The 11,222-nt window shown below is 53.2% G+C and overlaps 3 protein-coding genes across 3 annotated transcripts; all 3 read right to left on the reverse strand.

Annotated features, from left to right (window-relative positions):
- Positions 1-546: 546 nt before the first annotated feature.
- On the reverse strand, positions 547-1,461 carry CLUP02_13605 (uncharacterized protein; the record flags this gene model as incomplete). Its single annotated transcript, XM_049292543.1, has 1 exon — positions 547-1,461. One exon carries the CDS (start codon positions 1,459-1,461, stop codon positions 547-549), a length of 915 nt encoding a protein of 304 aa, XP_049149689.1.
- Positions 1,462-1,684: 223 nt separating this feature from the next.
- CLUP02_13606 (uncharacterized protein) lies at positions 1,685-2,827 on the reverse strand (the record flags this gene model as incomplete). The annotated part of the gene is made up of 5 exons (XM_049292544.1): positions 1,685-1,927; positions 2,052-2,294; positions 2,359-2,469; positions 2,536-2,740; positions 2,805-2,827. 5 exons carry the CDS (start codon positions 2,825-2,827, stop codon positions 1,685-1,687), a joined length of 825 nt encoding a protein of 274 aa, XP_049149690.1.
- A 1,563-nt stretch (positions 2,828-4,390) lies between these two features.
- CLUP02_13607 (uncharacterized protein) lies at positions 4,391-6,796 on the reverse strand (the record flags this gene model as incomplete). The annotated part of the gene is made up of 3 exons (XM_049292545.1): positions 4,391-6,056; positions 6,113-6,387; positions 6,620-6,796. The coding sequence occupies 3 exons, from the start codon at positions 6,794-6,796 to the stop codon at positions 4,391-4,393; spliced, it is 2,118 nt and encodes a 705-aa protein (XP_049149691.1).
- Positions 6,797-11,222: the final 4,426 nt, after the last annotated feature.

The raw sequence follows: 11,222 nt of genomic DNA on the forward strand, positions 1-11,222 counted from the left end.
AGTGCGGGATGACGGGTCTGCCCGCGAGGGTCTGGCGTGACTTCACGTCTGCAATTGGCATCAGAAAAGCAGGGCCCGGGCCGTTCTCATGTATACCCTGATTCCCTCTGGGGAGAGGGGGAAGATGAGCTCTGGACTCGGTGTCCCTATGGGAGAGCCGTTGCGAAAAGATTGTGCAGAGCACTTGAGTGCGATACGCAGCGTCTGGATCCTGGCTGGCTTCGGCTGGCCAGGGACTTGACAATTCAATTCCGATCATTCTGTTGAGGACGGTGCTTCATCTTTTTTTCTTCTCAGGTAAGATACATCTTTTTTTGCGGTTTCGGCTTCGTGAACCAAGGATACTACTGACGAAGAAATATGCCCTCCTAACAATGTAGTCTATGTCTCCCTTACTTCACCTCAAACTCCAACCTTGACCGACACATTTACCGCAGACGCCAATCGCCAACTTCCACGTCAGCCAGTACAGTACAATTCCAGCAAGAAGCGATCGACGACGCATTAGGATTTGACCATTGCCTACCGCATCACTCACGACGGGCTCTAAGATCCCGACTGTTGCCCTTCGTTACCGGCGGTCCATTCTGGATCTTTGGACTTTGTGTTTCCCATGCTTCTAGCCGGCAATTTAGATAGCACGGCTCTCCAGACGTTAGAAGTGGTATCGGCCAGACTCCGAGCTCTATCGAGGCGCTCCACCAGATCTTCGCAAACGAGATTCTCCTCTGGGGCTTTTGCGGCCAGGTCGACGATATCCCTGACAGCGTCAACGACCACCTTGAATTGGCCCTCGGCGTCTGGTGATTTATCGTCAAAGCCTGAAGCTGGCGGCGAGTTATTCATCTGAGCGCCTTCAAGTGACTGCAAACATGTCTCCACCTGCGCCATTGCTGCATCGAAGTTGAGCGGCGGCGGCGATCTTTCCCTGTCCGCCTCCTTCTTGCCTTTCTCTGTATCCTTCGATATCATGTCGACCCATATCTGATTCTTTGTCGCTGGGCTGGACTCCTTGATTTTCTCCACCTGCCCCAGGAACTTTTGGAACGCTGCGTCGTAGACCTCGTGTGCAATTTCAAGCTGGTCATGTACTTGAACTAGCAATAGCCTGATTTGAATGAGGCGATACTGGCGGGACCGGACAGCGGCTTCACGGTCTTGCGGAGCCTGTTGAACGAGCGAGAGGCTTGCCACGGCTTTTTGAACGCGCTCAGTTTCGTCTTCGCTGCTTTCGCCTCGACGGCGACCGCGTTCCCTGGCTCCGGAATTGTCATCTCGGTGTCGACCACTCGATAAGGGGCTCATGATCGGTGAGGATGCCCGTTCGTGCGGCGGCCGCACGTAATAGTACGGCGCGAGATATGCCTCAATCTCAAGCGGCGAGGGCGGCGCAGGGTATCGCGCTGGGTAGGGCCTTCGTGGGCTGTAGTGGAAAGGAGGATCGTACAGGTTACGAGACATTGCACGTTGTGGCAAACTTGTTGGTGACGTTGGTTCGCAACAGAAGCTTGAGATTGCTTCCTTTCGAAGTCCAAGAGTCTCCGGCTGGGAGCGGTGATATGGGGGGGAGCTATCTGACATATTTGAATGGCTGGAGATACCCTGCCATCCTGCGAACGATCCTATTCCTTTCTTCTCAGGCTAGATGACCACAACTTGGAATTCCATCATGTGAAAGAAGTCTTTAGCTGTCGAGAAACGGGAGTCCGCACGTCGATTTTCTGCAGCTTGGCATGGTATTGGACACAAAGACAAATCGCTCTCTGCGCCTTTCTTTCATCTTGCAAGTTTCCACTCGTCTTTGTTTAGGCAATGCTGCATATTTGCTCTTCTTGTTGATAAGGCTCAGGTACCGGACCATTATCTGTCTATTTGCATTTCCACCCTCGGAGTTCCTCAACTCAAGATAAATGAGAAGACCCGCAAACTAGCTTTTCGGACATATATCTAAAGGGGATCTGTACATCTTTCTCTTGTCAATACTTGAAAGTCAGCTTAGTCTTCAATACAAATCACATGGAATCTGAGACCTTCTTTCACGATGGACAAACCCCATCTCGCTGCAAGCTTGCAAGAGAATACGGGGCAGTCTCTCTCAACTCTTCCATATTTGCATCCTTCATGATTTCCTCTCTTGCCCTTTCAACGGACCACCCCATCTCAAACAAACCTGCCTTTTTCGCTTTTGAGCATTGCATATCAGTAGCGGCATAGCCGACAAGGATGACGTGTGATCTCCCAAGTAAAGTTTTCGTGACATTGCAACATCGGACACCGGGTGGCAACCGCCACACCTCCAAACAAAACAAAACAGACAACCCCGACCCCGGGAAAGGCTAAATAGAAATAAAACCCAACGGCGGGCGGGCCGGGAGCCGCCGGCGTACGTGTGGGGGTTCTGGAGGCTGGAGCATTGGCTTGGCAAACCCGGGACTCCTCCTCCACCTCCCACACCTTCCGGTCCCCCCGCTATTACGGAGTACACTAAGTAGAAATGTGACTTGTAGGTACGGAAAGGAAAGGTAAGTTTGTGACTTCATACCCGTCAGCCTGCCAACACATCGAAGGATCGTAGAGGAACATGCCCGCCCATTCAAGCTTTTCCTGTCTCTTTGCTGGACAAAAACCTCGGATAAAGCGTTCCATAGGGAAAGGGTCACTGATGCCTTTGGCGGCGTACATTCCGATGTTGGTTTGCTTTTTCCCCCCCCCAAAGGTTTTCACTTTCTTCATTGGGATCCTACCTGCTGCAGGACAGGATCGCAGGATGCGGGTGGGCAAAGCAAACCACCAAGTTTGCACACAAGGTGCCTTGCAGATAACTCATTTTCTGCTTAAACTCTTTATGGGGCAAAACCCAATCTGTCATCTGGCTTTGCTTGTTTGCCTGCAGGGAAGACTAGATCTGGATAGCGGGAAAGAAGAAAGAAAGAGAAGGAACAAATGACAAGATCGAGAGACATGCGTAGGTACGTGTGAGGTTCTTGGATCCCCCCCCCCCCCCCCCCCCCCTCCTCCTATCCCCATCTCCAACAAGATCTGGATCAAAAGTTAAGGCGTTGAGACTTGAGAGCCTCGCACGCAGCTAATTGAGATGCTCTCCTCCACAAAAGAAACATTCAAGTTTCCCCTTGGTTTGAAGCGACGAGGAACGAAAATGCTCACGTAAGGAAGGTCTCTACCATGTAAGAAAGCAAAGTACCAAAAGCCGGGATCCCCCCCCTCCCCCAAAGCACTCATCTTCCTGTAACCCCGATTTCTAAGAACAAAAAGAAAACGAGCAAAAATACTAGAACAATCCATCTCCGCTGACACATCTTCTTCTTTTCTTGCTTTGCCCACCCAAACCCCGAGAGCAAATCTCCCAATACCCATTTTAATGAATTGCGGGGAGCTCTGGTGGAGTCGTAACCTCCCTCCTAAGCGGAAACTACCGCTGGTCCTGCGGAACAACGGGTGAGAATTTTGGGAAGCCACCTCCATGTCACGATGCGAGCAAAGGCAGGTCAGGTCAGGTCAGATCAGATCAGAAAACCTCGCAAATCATCACATCGGTCATTTTCTTCCTCCTCAACTGTAAGTATCTCAATCATGAAAAGCACCAGCCTGGCAATCGTCGCGTGCCAAAAAAAGAAAAGAAAAAGTATCTGTACGGATATCCGGCCCCGTATTATCCAGAAAATGGAGGAGAGATGAAGGAGTAGGCGCACGGCCGTTTTCGACAGGACAAACAGCCAAGGATTTGCAGGTCTGCAGCCAGGGGGCGGGGGTCCCGTCATGACGTTGACACCCTGTATGAACAAACGCCGCCTCGTTTTCAGGATACACCGCATCATCACCGCTGTCGACTCAAGCTGCGGGTATCACCAGGACCAGTAGTCTCAATTCAAATCAACCAGTCATAGTCAGGCAATGTAATCGTTCAAATGACTTTCATTTGGATACTGTTCTGTTTTGTGTAGCTGACTACCACCTGGTATCAATCAAAATGAAGAAGACAAGAAAATGAATATCTCCAAAAGGGAAATATTCCTGGCCCGCATCCACGGTTTACCAGTTGGCTGGTTTTTTTTCCAGATTCCATGCAATCCTATATGCTGGTCGCCAATGCCCGTTCCGTCCCCTGTGATGCAATCCCAGCCCAAGTGAAAAGAAAAGGAAAAAGGTGAGAAAATCATTTCGCTGTTGCTGATGCTTTCAAGTGGCCGTCCAGTCGAGGACTCTCTTGAGATGTCCCGAAAAATTATCGCTTTTTCCAAAGAAATCCCAAAACACGTTTCTGCGCCTTCGCCTTTTTGGCTGGGGCTTCTTTCGCCGTCTTCTTCGTCGATACGTTGCTCTTAGAAAGCGGCCGTTCAATCAGTTTGCAATTGTCCTTCTTGGTCCCTCCCTAAGCGACCGCGATGGGGGCGCTGCTGGGGACGCTGTTTGGAGGCGGGCATTCCTTGTAAATCTCAATCTTGAGAGTTTTCAGCCGCTGGCGCATGTCGAGGAGATCCGCCATCTTGTCCTCGGGTGGGTTGCGCATGTCTGCAATCTCCCAGTGCAGAGCCTCATACTTTTCATAGAACACCTTGAAACGCGCGGCTTTGCTGACCAGGTCGGGGCTGAGCCCGCGCTGACGCTTAGGGGCTTGCTTGGTCCGGGCGCTCTCGTTGGAGTCGGAAGATTCCATAGCCTTGCGCTTCTTGGGTGGTGCTGAGTGTTCAAGATCCGATGCGTTCGTTGGCGGTGACGAAGCCAAAGGCGATGACTTGGCCGGTGATGTATTTTTGCTCTTGAGAGAGACGCCAGATGAGTTGCGGGATGATGCATGTGAGGGTTCTGCGGGCCGTTGCTTGAGGCTGACGGGCGCCTTGATGGGCGCCTTGGGCTTAGCACGCTTGGCCAAGGGGGCGCCAGAACTTGAGCTGCTGTCGTCTGCCTCCTCTTCCCTCTGTCGCTTGGGAGGCTGTGGTTTGGCCGCCTTGGCAGTCTCTCGTGGAGGCTGAGGCGACTTTTCCTTGGGCCTCTCAATTGATCTTTCCACAGTCCGCTCTACAGGCTTCTCAACTGGTCTGGCTTTTGCCTTGGGCACGGCAATCTTCGGCTTTGGTGGGGGTGCATGTTCGATCCTTCTCTTGGGGGCAGGTGCAGCTGCAGGCGCTGGCCTGGGCTTGGAAGCCACAATGCTCGCCATCGGCTTATCCTCTGAAGACTCTGAATCCGAGTCTGAGTTGGTAACAAACTCTGCAGAGAGAACCCGGCCGTTCTTGCCAGCTGGGGCTGCTTTCTCCTTTGCCTTCGTCGGCGCAGCCTTGGGCGTCGCGGGCTTCTTGTTCGTAGACAAGAGACGCTTAACCTGAGAGTCGGCAGCCTTCTTCGGTTTCGGCGGCAACGGATTCGATGATGATCGTGACATTGTCTCGCCGCCTTTCATCTTGAGAACGTCTTCGTCGCCATTATCGCTTGTCGCATCGCTGACTTTGATCTTGGGAGGTGGTGCGGCGGAAGCCTTGGCGATATTTGCCTGCAACTTGCTGAGGATCTTGCCCTTTCCTCGCTCTTCCCGGGGCAAAAGCTTCTGCCACTCGGTTTCCGTTGTTGCCAGCCGCATCTTATCGAATTGACGGATTGCGTTGTCGATCGCTTTCTGTCGGGTATCTTGGGTATCATATTCGTACTTCCACACGTCCAACTCTCTCCAGTAGTTCTTTCTCAATGCCCACATCTGCGTATCCGGCTCGAACTGGGCCACCTTCTCCAGGGCAGGCTTGAAATCTTCGTCTTTGCCTTCCCATAGGCTCTCCAGGTAGTCGGCCGGCCGCTCCTGCACCGCTAGTTCATGTACAATCATAGATCTTTGCTCCTTGGACTTCTCGACGATTTGTTGCGAAGAAGCGTAGACAGGATTTATCGACGGTGAGCTGACGGCTACCAGAGCCGGTGACCCTGAGGGCGATGACTTGCCGCCACCATTGCCGTATGACGCCATGCTCGACAGCAACTTGGACTTGGCCCCCTTTGCCGTGGGCTTCTTGTTGGTGCCCGGCAGCGGCCTATCCATGACCTTTGATCTATTACCCTTGTTAGTTGTGTCATGGCCACCATGACCCAGCCACTGTCAACATACTGCTTCTTCGATGCCGTCGCCGCTGCGATGGAGTTCTGCAGATTCTCTATATCTGAGTCCATCCCGGACGACGAGGTTGAAGGTGCACCCTTGGCCTTGGCCTGCTCGCCCTTCTTGGGAGCCTCGAAGCCGGGCAGCTTCTTCCATAGTGAGGAGGTTTGTGGTAGTCGTGTAGCTCGTTTCGTCGATTCGAATGGTTTCGTGAGGAAGAGGTCGTGTGAGAATGTCGCGGAGATGGGAGAGAGGGTGTGGGAACTGGACCCGTAGAGCAATGTCTTGGTAGCGAGGCAGCATTAGTATCTGTCAACGAACAGCGCTTCCGCTAGCGGGCGGGACTCGTTTGTGTTGGCATCGGACGGCAGCAGATGTCCCAGATGGGCAGCGGTGCACTGCTTTCCTCGCCTTGCATACAGGTACAAGTGCCAGCTCTTCCCGTCGGGAGGACAAATGAATTGTTCGAAGGGGGTTCAAGAAAATGGGCAAAGGATAGCGTTGCGTAGGACTTACTGGGCTGCTCCCCAAGGACAATTGGAGGTCCTCACCACCCTGTACACACTTGATCATGTCCTCGAGTACATGGTCAGAAAGATTGATGCAGAAAGCCTGTGGTGGTACAGGGTTTCCCGAGGCGGCCGAGCTCTCAAGAATGAGGCCAGATTCCGGAACCTTGAGTGAAGAAGGCATCTTGGTTCTCTCTCTCGCTCTCTCGGATCACGCGAATCAGCTGTGTTGACGATCGGTTGCACCTCGCATGCTCCGGCTCAGCTTTCGCCTTGCGAGCAAATATTTCGAGTAGAACTAAGAGTTGGACAAGTGTAGAGTCGAATGTCGAGTCGGGGTATCGGCGGACAAAAGGAGGTTGTTGTTGGGTTTTGGTGGTTGAGTTGCGTCTATTATTATCGCAGGCGGATTATGGGGCGGGTCGGCAGGACGTCACATTGCCATGGCGAGGTTGAATGTGGACTCTTCCGGCTTCGCAAGAAGTGAATGGACGAGGACGGGGCGTTGGGGTTTGAGGCTCGAGGCTTGCCCTTTTCGTCTGGAGAATGGATGTAAAGAATGATTCACCGCAGTAGGTAAACAAGCGAGAGAGAAGCCTTGTAGACGACAGGGTGAGGAGGAGGTGAAGATGAGAGTGAAGGGAAGGAAGTCGAGATCGGGGACAAGAGGAGAGTAGCGGAAAGGAAGCACAGGCTGCACAGCCAGTCAGCCCAGCCCAGGTCCCCAGCCAAAAGACAAATGGGCCGTGGGCGTGGGACTTGGAGTGAGCAGAGGGACTGAGGAGTGGGAGAGAGAGCCCAGGCAGGCCGGACCGCAGCAGGGCCACCCACCGGTAGTAATTAGTGCGGGTACAAGAAGCGGTACTTTCGAAACGATGGTGGGCTGAACTGGAAGCTCGCTGGAGAGACCACTAGAGACCGCTGGAGCCATCGGGGTTTACTGTAGCGACCGCTGTGGTTTTCTGCGGCGATATGTACCTGACTGTGTACCCACCCCCATGCGAGACAGGGTGTCATGCCTGGCCAGTAACGGGTACTTGGTGTGTACTTTGCTGAGTTCATCGGCTCAGTCTCCAGAGCGAAGGAGGGAGGGGACGGGGGAGGGAGTGACTGAGCAGAAGAGGAAGAAGGGGACCCACAATGGGTACGATCTCAAGGGCAAGCGGATGCTCTGACTGGCTGGACCAACGACCGTGGCCGGGGGTCTGGTCACTCTGGCGGACGCCTGGTGCCTGTACTTCTTGTACCTCTGACCTTTTTGGCCGAAGCGACAGGGGTGGTCGGGGTGTGCGAAATCAACCAAGGGGACCGTCGATGTTGCTGTACCTTGAGCCTTGAGGTCTACGCAGTATCCGTACAGAAAGTCAGAAAACCAAGGCGACCACTCCAGTCCAGTCAGTACGCATGCTGTATCGGTGCCATGATGACTGAAGACCACCATCTTAGGAAAGCAACGTGTACGTAGACGTAGAGTGAGCCAGATAAGATGAAGAAAAGTACAAAGTGACGAGGTCAAGGTAAAAGATGTAACCCCAAATCATTGAGTCTGTGCTGCCCTGCTTTGTACCGTTCAGTTTCTGTTCTGTTCTGCGCATTTGCCGCCAAAGACATGGACGCTTGATGTCGGCCCAGCCCACCTCAGCCAGCTTTGGAGGGGGAAACCAGAGGGGAAACCTAGAATGGAAGACCGAGGTGAGGCCTGATGGAGTAAGACAGTCGACTGGGTAAGACGGTGCTTGGCGTTCTGCTTCGTATGAGATGTGATTGTACGTAGTACTCCGTAAGTTGGCACTGGATCAGTCAGGGCCAGTCATAGTCACGCAGCCGTGGTGCCACATGGGGGCAGAAGGAAGCCAAAGGGCGAAGACATTCGAACGGTGGCCGCAAGACAACACAGAGGTAAAAGCACCACTTGCGCGCGATAGTGCGAGGAGTCAAGACGAGGTGGGCAATGTGTAATAACCCATGGAGAATTTCGAAAAGCATTGGGCATGGGCGAGGTTTACACGACAACTTCCGGCCGGGGGCCCAGCCCGGCATAGCATCCGATAGCGGGCGGTCCCTCACCTCGTTCCATAATCCATTTAACCTTCACCGTATCCCTCTGAGCCTCTTTTTCACCTGCCTCCTCCCTCTTTACGGATAGTCTATTGTCTATCCGTATCCCTAATCATCCAATTACTAAGGTATGCTTGTTCTCCGAGTCACGGGGTCCAGGCCCACCCACTTCCACTTTGACAGGATGACATTGACAACTTGAGCAAAGGACATGAGGAAACCGTAATAGATGAAAAGAAACTGTAAAACATAATCCAATCAGCTCAAATGGTGAGACGAACAACCAGAACATCCGCTGCGCAGCAGGCTACCGGACCATCCTCTCGTCCGCATCGTACCGGAAAAGGATGACTTGAATTTTGTCAGTGCTGTCACCGAGTAGGGAGGTGGTATCTCTATGGATATTTTTGGCCTTGACTTTTCCCTTTCGAATCCCATAGTTCGTTCCCCTGTCATTCGGTGATTGGGCCCGCCGACCTACTCACCTCTCCGTCTTGTTCCCACTCCTACGAAAAGTTCCATATTCCCAGTCGCTACCCCTTGTTCTTCCTGTCCCTCTGTCTCCATGACTCCATCTCTTTCATTTTGCTGTTATGATAAGATTGATGAGAAGAAAACCAAGGGGCACTCGCTGGTGGCTGCTCAACGGGAAACGGAAACGGGAACAGGCAGCATGTGGCAAACCTCGTCTGTGATGGCCTGCCTTTGTCCCATCGTTCCCAGCAGCCCATGCCGTTCTTGTCTTGCTCGTCGATATCTTTGCTTCATGTTTCTCTTCTGGAGGGAAAAGAAACAGTGATGCAGCCGTCCGCCTGTTCGGGACCGGAGGTGGGTACCATATCTTCCGTCGAGTTATTCTCTGCAATCATAACAGCCCGACGTATTGCTTCGGCTTCCAGTTGTTTGAACGAAGGGCAATCCGTCCAAACTTGACACACGGCCGAGAACCTTAACAAGGACTGGATTGGCGGGCAATCAAGGGCAAAACCGCTTTGTCCGGTCCAGCCCAGTCCCAGTTCGACCGTAGCTAGTGGATCTGCCACCCGAACGTAGCTCACGCCGTCTCAACTGTAACATTGTTACATGTTCAATACCTCAACTTTCGGTCCGCCGCCATCCATCGCCCTTGCGCTGTTGCATTTGTCTGCAAGACATCTCATCCCGTTTGGAGAAGTACGGATATACCTGCGCCCGCGAACGGGTCATGCTGGATATTGCGACGAAGAGGTCCTTACCATTATGCTCATACATCACCAGCGGTGACTGGGAAATCAGAACGACGAACTTGGTGCTTTTGGTAGAGTGACTTGCTCCCACGGTTAGCAATACCGTAAATTGTTTTTGTAGGGACGAAACCGGTCCACTCCCGTGCTACCATTCGGCGCTATCCTTGGGTTAAAGATGGTCTCCTGTCTCGTCCTGTTGTGGTGGTGCTGCCCTGCAGTTCCTCCTCGGTGGGCTTAGTACCAAGCCTGTACCTCGACTGCAGAACGCGGCCTGTCCTTACTTGATGGATACACAGGTTCCATGTTGCGACAATGGTGATGGTGAGCGCACTGGGCTAGCAGCGGCTAGTGCACCCCCCTGTCGGACCTTGAGTAGAGGCCAATGTCGCTCGCTCGATGAATTCCATTGGCAACGGATACTGGTCTCGACACCCGGGGAAGAAGCCGTCGGATGGGTTTGAAGTTTTGAGTACAGAATATGCCTTTTGAGTAGTTGCCTTGCTGTTCCATGGCGGTCAGAAGTAAGAATCAACGACAGGAAATAGGCGAGTCGGGAAGACGACGCCAGACTGGCATGACTGGGTATCCAGAAGGCTTCTCTGCATCTTGTTCTGCTTCGCTGGCATGGCATAGTAAGGTAAGGCGGGCTGAAACCCCGTCCGCCAATGGTGGTGCCGCTGGCTGGCGTCGCCGGGGCGGTATTCTTCTTTACTCGACCTCTTGCGGCTGGAACGTGGCCGGCAGCTGGTGACCGATAGAATTCGTTGCACGCAACGTCGACCGCACTGCAACTGGTGCGTGTGCCTGAGTGGGAACACCCTTCCTTCTAGATGGAATGTGAAGAGGGCCATACCACTGGCAACACCCACACCATGCCCGCATCCGTCCAAATTGGCCGGCGCGATCGCTGCTGGCTGAACGGTTCTTGAGGGTTCAACGACTGGGAGTAAGGCAAAGAAGTAAGGGTTTTCCGACCAAGCCGACCTAGGTATTCGACTTCAGCCATGTTCATCCAGATTGACCTGGGCCGTCTTCGGTGTCATGGCGGAATGCGGTTGTGTACGTAGCAGTCATTGAGATGCAGCGGCTAGGTGTGATGAGGGGAAGCCCATGTGCTGTGCAGACGTTCTACTGTGGTAGGTCGCCTCGCCATCCTTCAAATGGAGTCACGGACAGACGGCCGTACCTGACCTTCTATGCTGCAGCTGGTGCGGGTCTCATGAGGATCCCAATGGGTCAAGTAGCTTGCGCTGTCACTTGACTGTTTGCTGCAGTGTCCCATCGTCGAGGAGTGTGACTGTGACCATTGATCAGTCTACCGCTAGT

The sequence above is a fragment of the Colletotrichum lupini genome, chromosome 7 (genome assembly GCF_023278565.1).
Source record: "Colletotrichum lupini chromosome 7, complete sequence".
Classification (NCBI taxonomy): Eukaryota; Fungi; Ascomycota; class Sordariomycetes; order Glomerellales; family Glomerellaceae; genus Colletotrichum; species Colletotrichum lupini.